General features: G+C 39.0%; 1 protein-coding gene across 8 annotated transcripts in view; it reads left to right on the forward strand.

The window, feature by feature from the left end:
* LOC131677372 (cGMP-specific 3',5'-cyclic phosphodiesterase) overlaps positions 1 to 15,442 on the forward strand; it is a 140,673-nt gene extending 125,231 nt beyond the window's left edge. For 6 of the 8 annotated variants that reach the window (XM_058957141.1, XM_058957143.1, XM_058957142.1 and 3 more), the window contains 4 exons: positions 11,237 to 11,390; positions 11,508 to 11,667; positions 12,086 to 12,306; positions 14,109 to 15,442. In XM_058957141.1, coding sequence (XP_058813124.1) covers positions 11,237 to 11,390; positions 11,508 to 11,667; positions 12,086 to 12,306; positions 14,109 to 14,569 — 996 coding nt within the window. In that variant the 3' untranslated portion in view covers positions 14,570 to 15,442. Of the gene's footprint in view, positions 1 to 11,236; positions 11,391 to 11,507; positions 11,668 to 12,085; positions 12,625 to 14,108 lie in introns of those variants that run through there. The other 2 variants (XM_058957149.1, XM_058957148.1) reach the window with 2 other exon arrangements.
* The last annotated feature ends 250 nt before the right edge of the window (positions 15,443 to 15,692 follow it).

Consider the following 15,692-nt stretch of genomic DNA (forward strand, 5'->3'; position numbering starts at 1 on the left):
TCCGCTCGACGCGCCAACTAGGTTTCATTATTGGTACCAGTCAAATGATAAAAGTATTTTCTTGCATTGATGATGTAGGAATTTTGTTCTATTTTAATTGTTTTAAGATAAACGTTACATAGTTCCACAAAAAGTTTAATTATATGTGATAAGAAAACGCTCGTTCTTTCGTTTGACACCAAAACATTCAGTCGAACTCGATATTTTATTGCGAATTATTGAGATCCGGAATTATTTTTGTATTGTTGAGGTTATTTGCCGGCAAATTACGGGCAAATAGGGGGTGATCTCAAATGCAACATTAGCGCAATTAGCCGCCCTACCCCCCCTAAATCGTCCACGGAACACGCCATTAGTTGCTTAATATGAAAATTATGGATAATACTTATTTTCGGATTCATTATCTACTCAAATAAACTTATCAGCATACTAAGTTATCACCAAACTATAGGAAGAACCAATGGTGAAATTAGTATTGCACACAAAAACTTACCACAATCTGACGTTTGTTAAGACTTAAGCCCGGGATCTTGTTCTAGTACAGTCGTGATTCGCTGGTTGGGCCACAGCCTCTGTCCAACTAACGAATTTGATTTGCTAGTTGGACCGACTGACAAACGTCAAAAACTTTCCAAAGAAGACATTAGTAGTGAAAAAGATTGTTAAATAGATTGTCAAAGTAAATTTGACATGAGATTTTGACGTTCTGATCAGCATCCTGGCAACCCTATACCATCATATGGAGTTTGACAGCGACCTACATATATGGGGCGTTATGGCTATAAAGCCCCAAACAAAGAATTATGTTCGGCACTATGCTCGATATTCAAGCATTCCACACGACGTTTTGCGTCTTGTGGGATGATTTAATATCATATCATTCAGAAAATCGACATTTTGTAACTAAATACAGCTTCTAATCATTCGGTTCAAAATCAATGTTTTGCCTTTCATGGCAGTGATGCTGGCTGTACAGAGACGTCGTCCTTGACAGGAGGCTGGTTCTGATGCTTTTTAGTCGGACAATGGTCCAACTGGCGGAGGTCTAACTAAAAGCGGTCCAGTTAAAGAGTGTCCCACTAGCGAATCAAGACTGTATACTTACACACGATTCCACAATTTCCCACATTCGTTGGCTAAGTAAAGTGCACTAGACAAACAAAAATACAAGCGGGAACAAGCCGATTAAAAAAAACAATTTTAAGCTTAACAACCGCAAGTGCATTTCAGTCGGCAAACGATTTGTCTAAGGATTGAAATTGCCTTTAAATCGCATTCGTAAATTGCCTGACTATGTTCGTCCGCCTTTTTTTGCTGGGTTACATATGACGAATATAAAATACAAGTTTACGGTTAGCATCGTTGTCGATTTTCGATTTCCCTCTAAGAAACGGATGTTTCGAAATCGTCGATTTCAAGGGGCTAATTGGTTAATTTCTGTGGCGATCTAGAAAAAAAACATACTTGGAAATCCAATGGAACTTTATTTTTTGAATTCATATTTCGGAATGTTTTTAATGAAATAAAATGTGTTAGATGTTGCGCTTCTACCATTCAGCATCACTTAGTAGGATTCTTAGGTAGTGGCAACATAGTATGCTTGCGCTTTTCGGCTTTTTTCCGGCGGGGTATGAGATCCATAAATAACGAAGCATTTTTTGAGTGATTTTAAACACCCCCTCCCTCATCGTAGCATTTCGTCACAAAACTCTAAATACCCCCCTTGTCCCCCTAAAAAATAAAAAAAAAGTTAGATGAAACGGGTAAGGTAGTCGTGACATCAGGTCAACCCCTATTTCCCTTTAAAAAAGGTACGTAGCATGACATGACCCTCTACCCCCTATCGTCACATATCATCACAACATACAAAACTACTCCCTCCCCCATATAATGCTACGTCATTTATGGATGGTCCCTATCCATTTCCTGTTTTATGTGAAGGAACAATTCAAAACAGTAATTAATCACAAAAAGAACACTACTGACATACTTCATCACAAAAATCAACTTTAAACTGGGAGGAAACAGCCGACTTACGTGAACCGCAAAATATTTCTGTTTGTTTTTATCGAAAGAAAACAGTCAGCGTTTCCCTCGGGTAATTTTTGCCAGCTGTCAGATGACCCTATTAACGGATACGATTCGGGGCGGAGTCGTAACCCAACTAACGAATTTGCGATGTATAGTGGATATATTATAATAAATCGTCATAAAAACTCGTTTAGCTGTGTTCATAAACATTGCCATTAAACTATGATGCAATGTTTATAAACACGGCTAACAGTAAAAGTTAGTTTATGTCGATCAATCAGTCGACTTCGTTAGCGTGCACACACTAATTGTTAGAATCGATTACAAAAACGCTATATCGTTGCATTATTACGATCATAAAAGGCACTGTTTATAATGTACAGTTACGCGAACAGTGAAGTCAAAATAAGTCAACCAATCAAGCACAATCAGAAAGCATCTCTGGTACTCCCGTAACAAATATGGATTCGGATTGTGCTGAATTCAGGCCCCCGCTACCCATTTTGCCTTAGCCAACATCTGTCTTTGTTAAAATCGAAACAACCGAAACACTGTTATTACGGCATTTAATTAGCAAGGGACTGGAATGTGAAGTATATTTTTCAATATTAAGAGCCATAGTACTCAAGGGAAAGCAAGGAGTTGAAGGAAGAAAGTTTAGCGTGGAAAGGGTCATATGAGCAAGTTTAGAGTTTACCGGCAACTTAGACCTTTGCCTGCTACCGCAGGAGGCAGGATCTCTTGGCATTGGAAATGCGAGTCACCTGAGTCTAGGGCATGTCCGGACAAGCGTAAAGTAACTTGTTACTTCATGCTGTCGGAACCGACAAAAAGTTAAGTCACGGTAAACTTCCACATTAGGCAATTTTTGGCTTCACTCTTTGTGAACCTTTAAGCCACAGGGAACAGACATCAATCTAGAGCGTGAACAGAACTTCTGTGCTTACTATCGAGACATCACTCGGTATAAGCCAGTTGTTTAGTGTTCACATAAGACGTGTGACTAGTGCTAATTTGGGTACTAGTTTAGATACATCGTCTAACTAGACACCCAGTTGGTGCTAATTACTGACGAGGAGAATCCGAAGCACTAAAACAAAATGTATCTAAGGTAAGGTCTTGTGTCCCAATGCACAAAAATTTGGTCTTATCCAAAATTTTTCTCGTTTGGGAATTTTGCATGAATGGTATATTCATAAATAATTGGGATATCATAACCAGGTAAATTGACAACTGATCACATAAACATTTCAAAATGGCCGACACAGTTTTTCTTCTAGTTGGGACCGAAGCTACGGATAGATGTTTTCTTTTTCTTTTATTCGGTTTATTTTATTTTTCGTCCAGCATAGCCTCTCTTTGAACCTCATATATTCTAAATGGACTGGCTGTATTTGACGTTAGGTTTTTTTGTAGCCGAAAGTTCCGTCCCAGATTGGGATATGGTTTGGTGGTGTTAGTGCTTTGAAGCGTATTCAGTAGTCGTTTTTCACCCTCATCAGCGATGCCAGATTTACAGATATGTCTGTATTTTACAGACTTTTTATGGTCTCCTACAGACGTAATAAGAAATCTACAGACTTTTAAAAGAGTAACAGTGTTTAACAAAATTACACTAAAACAATTGTATCCGAATTCGAGCGATTCCTTCACAATAGTTTTCTAATTTCAAGCTACTTTTAAATTAATAACCTAGTGTAAATAGGATTTACACAACCATCTACAGACTTTTACAGACATTTTAATTATTCTGATACAGACATTTCACAAAAACATGTGGCATCGCTGACCCTCATATTCATTCAAATGTTAACACAAATATTTTAAGCTTATTTGTTCAAACATATAAGGCTGTTTGCCTTGCTTATCATAGGGCATCTATTGTCATCGTCTGATCAACATCAATGTATATCACCGCTTTGGCATATGGAAAGCAAGAAGAAAATAAGAAAATAAAAATATGGTGAGACTATCAGCCTATTATTCTGCATCCCACTGTCGTTATTGAGAATGAAAATTTCATTTGTTCGAAAAAGCGATCCGTCGTTATGCAGAATAAGGCAGTATAGGTGATTCCATTGTTCGGTCAATTGCTTCTATTAAGAAAATAATCCTCCCGCCTAATTGGCTTGCGCATTCAAATCTGAAACCTTTATTCTGTCTATTGTCGTATCGAATTCCGTCAATTTTCTTACTTTAGCTTGTGACACTTGAAACTGGATTCTAACCGCACTGCGCACTAACTATTCTTCCATTAAATTCTTCTCATAGACTGGTTAGATGGACTGGTCTGTCTATGAAAGCACCATCTCTATTACTTGAAACACATGTGTTTTGACTGCTCGCAGTTTTCAGTAGCAGTTTGATTACTCGCACTTTATAAGTGCGGAGTCCAAGTTGGTTGGGAAGTGCACAATATTCTTACTAGATTTCTCTGCATAATGTCCAACCTATTATGTACATACTTCTTAGAACATCGACTAAAATATAGCTTTTTTCTGCATTAAAATGGATCGATTTTTCGAACGAATGCGGTTCGATCGAATTCGACACCCGTTTGATTTTGCTGTCGTTACTGAGCAGGCTTGCGAACTGCTAATCGTCATTTCGACTGGCACTGCTAAGACGACACAGTCACAGTCATCCGCAGGGCAGATACTGTTGGCTCGAATCAAAACTTGTCGAAAGTAAACAAAGTTCATTCTATACCGTCAAACTTGCGCCCCAATGCTAAAAATTTTGGTGCTAATGAACATTTTATCAGATTCCAATTAAGATTTCTGACGGCTTATTGACAACCAAAGATGCAATGTATCGCCATAGGATTTTGGTTTGCTTGGCTCACGAAATATCTACCCTCAACCGGATTTTGCAGTGCAAAATGTTTTGTTTTCCTCACGAAATAATTCGGCACCGTTTCTTTTTTAACTAACTTATTGGATATAACAGTGTTGTCATTGAATTTTTCGTAATGGCATAATAAACGTAAAACATACGTAGACTGCCTTGTGAGTCTATAAGTCTTACCTTCGTTTACACAGTGGGAGGAAATCGCGAGAGGAAAGAAAGCTCAACCGAAACATTAGGTTTGTTCCAGTACATGGAAGTTACTCCCACAGTCCATAGAGAACAGTTGCGCAAAGAGTGAAGTCCAAAAAAGCCTACCTATCGAGCACAATTGGAATCCATCTCTGATACCTCTGCAGCAAAGTTGGATTCTAATTGTGCTCGATAGGTAGACTTTTTTCGGCTTCACTTTCTGCATGCTCTTTGCGTACCTTTATACTAGGCCCTTTAGTTACTCCCTGTTGCTCTGGAGCAAAAAATTCTTGCTCCTTTTCACTCCGGTTTGCCACCAGAAGAAGAAAAAAGAGAAGATGATAGTACAGGAACGATTTTCTCCCTGTTTGCTCCGGAGTACTTCCAGTTTCTCATAGTACTGGAACAAACCTATTATACAACCCTAAAGGGGCCCTTACACGTGCAATAAAAGTGTCATTACTAAGTAGTGTCATTACTGGAATTGTATGGGAATTCCATCATTATTCACCTTACACGTTCATTAAAAGTGACATTACTGCTCAGTAATGACATTACTAACGCCTCGTGTACGGTGCCCTTAAGAGAAGAGAAGACAATCGCGTAGCCAATTTGATCAAGTCCTAACCTCAATATTGAACCAGCTTCTGATAGGTTGTTTTGCCAGTCAAGAGCGTTCATAATATTTTCAAACGGGATGAAGAACATTTCATGCAAATTGAAAAAAATACCCTGAATGACGATATAACTACGTGTATTGTTAAGAGAGACACGAATAAACATAAAATTCGATTTTTAAATGCAGCTAGTATTGTGAATTCTTGGCAGAGGGTCGATATTTGACGTAGAATTATTTTCAGCAATTGTGAAAAACATGCAAATGGAATCTGGCAACGATGGATGCTTGTTGTCTTTGGAATTACGACAGGGCCTGGTAGATAAGATTAAGAAGAGCAAGAAGCCTGTTGTCGTCTCTTCTCTTAGATACAACCGATTCTTCCGACATTAGGGCATGTTCAGGAGCGTTTTATTTTGTATAGGAGTTTCAAAGTAGAACTGGAACTGAGACATTCACATCCACAACAGAGCGTTTCATTTTATACTTTCGAACAGCTTTGTTTTTAAAATTTAAAACTGTTATACGACGCCGTTCTATTTCCCAGTTAAACTCATTCCGGAACCGGTTCGGATTTCTGAATGGAGTCATTATGGATTCCAAATCAAATGCAATGCATTCAGGATTCCGAATCAAATTCCGAATGGTTTGACCGGGTTGTTGCTGATTTTAAATCACGTTTAGAACCTAGGGGCAGATCACTTGTGATGCATTTTTAAAAATCAGCGAAATTAAATGCATTTATTTCCATCAAAATAGAAATTCATAATGTATTTTGCGTTGCGTGCAATGTTCTTGCGTTGCGTGCAATGTTGTTTGCGTTGCGTGTAAGACGTCAAAACCTTACAGAAAAACTAGCCCTACACACTGAGAACTGACATACAAGTAATATTTTCAACTTGTGTAAGAAATTAAACTGTTGCTTTGAAATGAGAACAGCAAGTAGCCACTTGCCACTGGTCGGCGCTTCGATCGGCCAGCAATCGCTATACGGGACTTGTATGCAAACTTGGATACGATGGTGATTCATGCATGCGAACCTGTATGCGATGGTGATTTCCAACGTATTTTCATTTAAATGTTTACACAGGTTTTTCGGGAAAGTTTGTTCTAGCTTATATGTCTGTTCTCTGTGCCCTACATTTAACAAAACGTCGAACAAAGTGGATCAGCGTAGGACGTTTGTTAAACAAACTTTTCTGCGAGGGAGTGCAAAGCTGATGCAAAAATGGAAATTAAATGCATTTTTTCTAATTTGATGCAAATTTGTTATACATTCTTAGAGTGATCTGCCCCTAGTTTAGAACTGTGTTTTAAATACATGGAGAGTACTCAGCACAGACACTTGGTCCCGTTAGACTGCGGAAAAATAAATTTAAATGCAATAACGCTGAAGGAATGGCGGGAAATGAATTTTAAACTGAATAGAACACCCGCTAAAACTGCTACTGGGGACAGCAAGTTCTAGTTTTAAAATTTTCAGTTTTATTTTATAGAACTGTCAAAATTATGAATCTACAACAAACACTCCTGAACATGCCCTTACAGCTTAGAATTTCTATATCGTAGAATCCTATGATACAGACTAACTCATATTCTTTATTTTTTAAGCCAATAAATATTCTGACGATTTGTCGCTCGAAGGAATACAACGGCTTTCAGCAAAGCAGCATTTTTTGTGACAGCAAATTATGAAATTCTTGAAAACACCTGTAAAATGTAAACACAAATAAGCCCTTTGGATGAACCTATTGTCAATTGATATTTCGCGAGTTTTGAAATGAGCCAATACTAGGGGCCCGATCAATGCTGCACAAGTAGTGCACGCAGAAGTTACCGATACGTTCGCGATAATAGGATGTCAGCATAATAAAATAAGACATTAGCTTAGGAGCAGTGCCAAATATCGTTACACGTTCGTTATCGTTACTAAAACTAGAACATCCAACCAGCGACAATCGTTTTTTCTCTTGTTCAGTGCTAATCTATCTCGTCGGCTTTATTGCGCATTATAACACAGACTAACAAACATAACACTCGAAAACAATTCTTCGCCCGCTTTAACGGTCGTTTTAAATATATTTTTAGTTGAAACTGTTACCGCATTTGAGATTATGGCGCCACTGATATACATATACGCAAGTATACGGGGGATAGAACACTAGTGAAAAATTATTAGGCAATCCATGAGACGTTTCTGATCAGCTGATCGTTTCTTCTTTACTTGTTCTGACGTTACTCCGAGGGGTGCGACGTCCGACAATATCGTTGATTCGATCCAACATCAAACGAATTGGACCAACAAAGTTGTTTGTCGGACGAGTTTTTCTGTTCGCAGGAGTATACTTGTTGACAGAACCCACCGCTGAATTGTCAAACAAACGTCTAATGGATTGCCTAATTCCTAAGCCTGAGGGATAACCCTATTGCAAATGAGTGGTTGGGACCGTGCATAAAAGGTGGAGCTAGTGTTCAGTAAAATTCGAGGATCGATATTTTTTGAAGGAATTTCCTCATAGTATTATGTCTGTTAGTCTGTGGTTATAGCGCATCATTATACTAAAGACGCTGAATCCCTCTGGATAAAGACTCGACACGTCAATTGTTTGTTTACCATTTATCTGTCAGTGTCATTCCAATCGAGCACGAGATCTGTCAATGGCCCTCGTTCCAGAAGGATTCGAAGCGATTTTCTTCGGATTGAGAGCTTTTGACAGGTCTCGTGCTCGATTGGAATGACACTTACTGATAAATAATAAGAATAAGATAGAGTTGGCGAGTCTTTATCCAGAGGGATTCAGCGTCTTTACATTATACGAATGATGCGTATTACTTCCGGTGTAATTCCATTGTTTAGATCATGAGACAGTACGATTGTCGCTGGTTGGTTTTTCAAGTTTTCTTTTAAGAGAAGAGACGACAACCCTGTCAAAAGAAATGCGGACGAACATGGTCAGGCGATTTAAAAAGTTTGACGTTTGACACAACTCGCCTGTGCAAATTGCCCCTAGGAACAAATGCAATTTGCGAATGCGATTTAAAGGCAATTTAAATACTTAGACAAATTTTCTGGCGGCTGAAATGAACTTGGTTGTTTTTGGCGTTTTTCAAACATGGCGGTTCATGTTTGGCTTCAGCTTAAAATTATTTTTTGATCAATTGGTGTGTTCTCCCTTGTACTTTGTTTGTCTAGTGCACTTCATTTAGCCAAAGAATGTGGGAAATTGTGGAATCGTGTGTAAGTATAGTGGAACAAGATCTCTGACCCAGAGTCTTAATGAACGTCAGATTGTGGTAAGTTTTGGAGTACAATACCAATTTCACCATTGATTCTTTCTATAATTTGGTGGTGATTACCTAGTATACTGGTAAGTATACAGTATATATAAGTATGGTGAGTAGATAATGAATCCGAAAATAAGTATTATGTTTAATTGTCATAATAGGTAATTAAGGGCGATTAAATGGCGCGTTCCGTGGGCGATTTGGGGGCGATTTAAGAGCGGGTTGGACAGCAAAAAAATTGCGGCGGCAAATCGCCCAAATGTTGCAATTTAAAAAAACCCCCTAATTGCCAGCAATTTGCTGGCAAATAGAAGGGCAATTAGCGCCTCCGAGCTGGCAAATAGCCCTCCGTTAGCCAGCAATTTGCCTTTTTGACTGGGTAACAGACTCCTTGCTCTTCTGCAGTTAATCTAAAGACAACAAGCGTTCATCGTTGCCAGATTCCTTTTGTATGCTTTTCGAAATTGCTGAAAATAATTGTACCTCAAAAATCGCGCCTCAATCAACAATTTTTACAATGCACAAGCTGCACTTAAAAATTTAATTTAATTTGGATTCGTGTCTCTCATAACAGTAGACGTAAGTATATCGTCATTCAGGACTTTTATTCAATTTGCATGAAATGTTGATGTGTATGAAAAGTAGCCAGAATAGATTCAGCAGCACTGTTTTCCATCCCGTCGGTAAATATAATAAACGCTCATGATTGGCAAAACGACCAGAAGCTGGTTCAATTTTTAGGTTATAGGACTGGATCAAATTAGCTACGCGATTGTCTGCTCTTCTCTTATGTGGTTTTTGTTTGAGGCGAAACTGAGTCAGTTCCTAACCCCAACTGCTGTCAAAATGTATGAACTGACAGCGGTTGGGGTTAGAACCTGACTCAGTTTCAGGTTCAAGCGAAATCGCCATTAGGTTTTCATCTGTAACCAGTATATTAGTGGGACAACATCGACTTACCCACTCAACAAAATTTATGCTGATTAAATAAGGGCGTGCTTACTCAAAAATAGATAGTGCCGATAAAAATATATTACCCTGCCCACTATCGAATCCTATTCAATGGATTATTGGTCCCATGTCAATACAATTTTCGTAGTGGGCATTACAGATTCTTGAGTAGGTGCATTTTTCAGTTAATTGCGTAATATCTACATATTTGAACTAGAAAGCACCTACTAGGATTACCACCTCTGATGAGACTTTAGCCCGGAGATGTTTTCTTGTCTGGGGTAGGCTTCAAGATGCATATGAGTAAAGGCTGAAACTAGATATAAATTCAAGATGCATATGAGTAAAGGCTGAAACTAGATATAAATTCGAATTAAACGGATTTCTCGTCCTTTTACCTGATGAGTGAAAAAACAAGTATGCACTCTTCATTCCTTCGGTAACTCATCAGGGTATTAATTTACTACTTGTTGGAAAAATATCACATTCACCTAGAAGTGCTTTGTTTAGGCTATGATTTTTTCGCGTTTGGGAAAAGTTTTGTTGGTTTACTTAGGTGAAGAACTTCATTTCTCCGGTTAATCGTAAAGCGGGCACTCTCGCTGTGGACTTTAACTCGAACGAGCATTGCTCTCCTCCACCGTTAACAGGAGAATGAGAGCTCATTCAACATGTAGCAGGCAGGATAGATTAATCGTGTCGGAAGTACACTGCGATATCTTTGCCACCACAGTCACTAGAAAAGTTGTAACAAAAGAGCAAAGCGCACCTTTCTAGCCAACAGTTAAGGAACGCTGCAGGAGCAGTAAACGTTAACACAGGAAAAGCTATTTTGGTGTAGATCCGATCAAGGCAGCAACACTGAGACTGCGAGATTGAAGGAAGTTAACTTTTGTAATGGATTGTGATCGGCTTAGTGGAATATAAAATTTTGATATTCGCAAAGAGCGTTATATTTTTCCATAATTTGTACTAAAGTGGATTTGTTTTTCATTATCCTTGTTTTGTGTACGAATGTTTGGTAGACGTATGACCATCGTCATAGTGTTTACTTCGAAGCACTTGCAAATAACTCAAAATATTTTTGGCGGAAAATCTGAAACAATCCTTCATTTTGAAAACAAAACAGTCTAACCAATCAGTCAAAAAGAGGATATAATGATCAATATTAATAGAAATAAAGCTATAGGTTAAAATAACTTAAAAATTAATCAAATATTTCCGGGATGTATAGATGGAATAGCATTTTGTTTGCGATTTTATGAACGATGAAACAAATATTAATCTATTTTGGTTCATCACCTCTACTTTCAGGCACTATCCCCGGAGGACTTCCGCAAAGTGATGAAGGTCGTGGAATCGGCAATCCTGTCCACGGATCTAGCCATGTACTTCAAAAAGCGCAACCAATTTCTGGAGCTAGTCGAGGGCGGAGAGTTCGATTGGCAGTGCGAGGAAAAGAAGGAAGGTGAGAATCGAATCCACTGAAAATATTAAGCCAATAAAAATCTGATTGCAACAGGATATTGGGAGGGTGGTGTATAAATATTTTCATTACCGTTTCTTCCGTCTTGCTTTATGCCAGTGCTCTGCGGAATGATGATGACGGCATGCGATGTTAGTGCGATTGCGAAACCCTGGGAGGTCCAGCACCGGATGGCTAAGCTGGTGGCGGACGAGTTCTTCGACCAAGGCGATCTGGAAAAATTGCAACTCAATCAGCAGCCTGTGGCGATGATGGATCGGTAATTTGTAGGGACTTTGTAGTGCACGAGACGTCTCTGTAGGATTATGATTGGTATTAGATGCTCAGAGTGTTATTTTCAAGTTCGGTCAATCAAACAAGATCATAAATCTGTGTACAGATTTGTCTTTGTTGAAAACAAGTCATTCTTGAGAGTAATACTTCTTCAACGAGATATTTGAGAAACGATTTTTCTGGGGGATACTACCTATCTGATTTAAAGGGTATAATCGTAGAAAGTGGCACACTCAAGTTGTCTGATTTAGAGCGCATTCCCGAAAGAACACAAATCATAATTGCGTAGTTCTGCTTCATTCCCTTCAAGAAAATGCGATAAAGGCGATATTTTGCGTTTGCCATTTACTCGAATACGCCCTTTATTATACAGTTTCTCGAATGACAATTTACCTATTTTTCAGTGAGCGCAAGGACGAACTACCCAAGATGCAGGTCGGTTTCATCGACGTCATCTGTCTGCCACTGTACAAAGTCCTCTCGGATGCCTTTCCCTGGATACGGCCACTGTACGACGGTACCCAGGACAACCGGCAGCACTGGCAGGACCTGGCGGAAAAGGTGGAAATGGGTCTAACTTGGATCGATCACGATACGATCGACAAACCGGTGGAGGAGTTTGCCTGTGAGATTGTTGATCATTTGATAATCCTAGAGAAGAAGTGAATGTTTTGCGCCGCCTTGCATGATATATGTGCGTAATTACCTAAATTCTTTTATTCGTTGTTTTTCTCTTCGTCCTTTTACGGTGGTTGACGCTTTCTTGTCGTGTGAGTCGTTTGTTTTGACGATTGTCCGGAGTCGTTTGTTGACAATCGTTCGAATTGAATGAGTTGAAGGTGGAACGTATAAAACTCAGTATAATAAAATATCTGTAGTTTCAAAACTTTGGCACTACGCTGACTTGCATTTAGCTTCAATAAAGACTATATCGAGCTTTGAATCATGATCTCAAATTGCAATAATCACATCAATGTATGGGTAACAGCATTTTTTTCAAAATCCTACTTCAAATCTCAAACTGCAAAACAATAATCACTTAAAATTAACTAGAAATGCATGTGATAATTAAAATCTAGTCGATCCGTCAATTCATGATTGATTACTTCTCCATCGTAAAATATACATGAAACAGAAAATCAACGCATGTCACTGATCCTGATTTTCATGAATCTCTAGGAATTGTTTTGAATTTGATTAATCCTGTTGACCCTGGCGTTGAGAAAGTTCTTCGGCTTTAGAATGTTTCCTGTAGAAAGCAGTGCGCACCAGGACCTAAAATTTTCATGTCCATTCAATGAACGATGAAACCCTCTGGATTCACCTTCGTCTTTTCGCTGCCTACTTCTTCTCTAAATACATACAATACAAAGCAAAACAATAGAGACAACGTCCATTCTTTTTTCGATTCTGTGGAAGCGAGCAGCAGAAGTAGCGTCATTCGTTTCCCAATGACAATACGAAAATTCAATCTCGTTTTATTTTTAAATCAGTAATTTTGATTCTTATTTTATCATAAAATGCAACGTGAACGCCGCAAACACGAGAAATATGCACATTAATAGTGCTTCAGTCTTCCAATAGAGTTCTATGCAAATCATTTCACACGCACTAAGTGTGGGTTTGTTTTTCTCCAACTGTCATATATAATTGCCAATTTGAACATTTGAAATAGCTCGCCTAAAGTATTTATAATGGTTTTGAAATGCTCAATAACACTGTAAAACTTATTCCGAATACGTACAATACCGGTTGGTCAGGTTCCATGATGAAAATCCGACCGAAAAGCTATTTTCGATTTATTTTCCACCACCTCTGACAGATGGAGGAAAACAAATCGCTGAACACAGCAATACAGTTACAGATTGTCAAGTACTCTATATCATCGCTAGTTCGTAATTCCACCAAATCGAACAACGAGTAAATATTGTTACTAGAGTATTTTCATTTGCCCAGCACTATGTTCAATATTAAAGGGACTAATGTCGTTTTCAATCTCATAGTGAAAACAAGTGTGTGGAGGGAATAACGAAATTGAATTTACACGCATGCTTTGTCGTAGGCCGTTGTCTTATTTTTGTTTTCGCAATGTACTGGTGGTTTAGAAAGTAGCGTCGTGCTCTCATCTTTTTCGCCTGATTTTGGTAAATGAAAAAAACGTTTTTTAACACTGGTGCGCACTACCAGCTATGCTGAGATTAGCTTAAAGTTAAAAATAAGCACACGTATTGCGCTGAGAAATCGCACAACCACCCGTGCATGTTTGCAGTAAGTACGCCACTTAAACGCCTGCCTGCCTGCCTTATCGATGTTGGCAATTTACGCTATACCGACTGTTCTACGCATCCACGGGCTAACACTATTGTATTCCTCTTCCGAACGCATTACTTTTCCTGTTCCCCGTTCCTTGCCGCGTTCCATTCACAGCTGGAAAGGAGGCGCTCGACGACATCGAATTCACCGTAACGACGCTACACTGTGCCACCCACCCGGAGGACAAGACTGACACCACCCCGATACACGAGCGAAAGCCGCGCTTCAGCAGCCTCCGCAAGACCGGTGCCCTCGGAAAGGCCGTCCGCAACAAGCTATCCAAATCGGTGTACAACAGTCACAGTACCTTCGGTTCAACCGGAACGCCAGATCGTCCCTCGTCCACCGTTACGAACTCTTCATTCAGCTCAAAGTCGCAGGACGACGAAAAACAGCTGCCGGAGGAGCACAGTGAAGGAGATGCCAATCATAACCACCAAACGCCTCCAGTTCTAAGTACGGTCAACAATGGAACCGGTACCGCAACATCATCAACCGGCGATTCACAGGTAGCCAAAGCATCGTCCGCCATCAAGCCGGTTAAAAAGCGCTCAAAACTGTGCACGCTTTTGTGACCGAAGCATAACGACGGGGACTCCGAGAGCGGAGTAGCCGCCACTAGTAGGCAGGAAAACTCGGTCTAAGTCATACAGTGGGTTTTAACCGTTAGCTGTGTTTTAAAGATTACGCTATTAGCTGTGTTGTTAGGGAAACAAATGAATCCGAACTATGTGAAATTGTTCTTCATGAACCCAGAAACTGCTGTGCTGACTAGAGTTCCAAACAGCTGTGTGTATGTATGTTATGATGAATTTTAGATCGAACAGGACAACCTAGATGTCAATCAAAAGACCCGTTTTTGGTAAAATGTATTTTCTATACACATTTAATAAGTGAACCCGCTGGCAGACTCTCAAACTCTCTGCTACACCTTGAAATGCAATACCTAGTTTGTAACGCAAAATTTAACTATATGATCGTCAAAACTGTACTCTGACATGAATGGGCAACATAATATTCGCAAAATCTTTGTAAGATAAAAACAATCTGTAAGGTGCTTTCTCTACTTAGTAGTAATCTAGTTAATTTAACCTAGCCCTGATAGGTGATAAGTTCAATCGGTCCTATTTCGATCACTACTATATGAATAGTACTAACCTACGATAGTTAGTTGTGTAATCCATCCATGAAGCACATCCTGCTTCATATTAATTCAATGCACCTCGAATCAAGTTGCTACCTGGCCTTTGGCAGGTGTAGAAATAATTTGTGTAGATCACACAGCCCAATCTTAAGCTAGTCATTGAAACATGTTCCAACTTAGGAGGTAAATGTGCGAAAAAACTGAATCCTCAGCGTTATTGTATGTGTGAGAATTGTTAATAAACTTTCAGTTACTGTTTGGTCCTGCTTGAAGAAATTTCAATAAAAATGAAATCCAAATATAACATCGTGCGATTACTATATCCGAAAACAGTGTATGACATATTTGTTTTAGTTTCGAGCTCATTGGGCAGTATATGAATTGAATATGTTCAAAGAATCGAATATATTTCTTTTGTGTTGTATCGAGGATAAGTTTTACGATAAGATTGTGTTTCAGCATGCGAATTTAGTTCAGTCAGCATTAGCATCCATTACATGCACTATTTGTACACCCCCATTCGTTAAGTTTTGTCACAAACTTGCTTTATCACA

Source organism: Topomyia yanbarensis, chromosome 1, assembly GCF_030247195.1.
Source record: "Topomyia yanbarensis strain Yona2022 chromosome 1, ASM3024719v1, whole genome shotgun sequence".
NCBI lineage: Eukaryota > Metazoa > Arthropoda > Insecta > Diptera > Culicidae > Topomyia > Topomyia yanbarensis.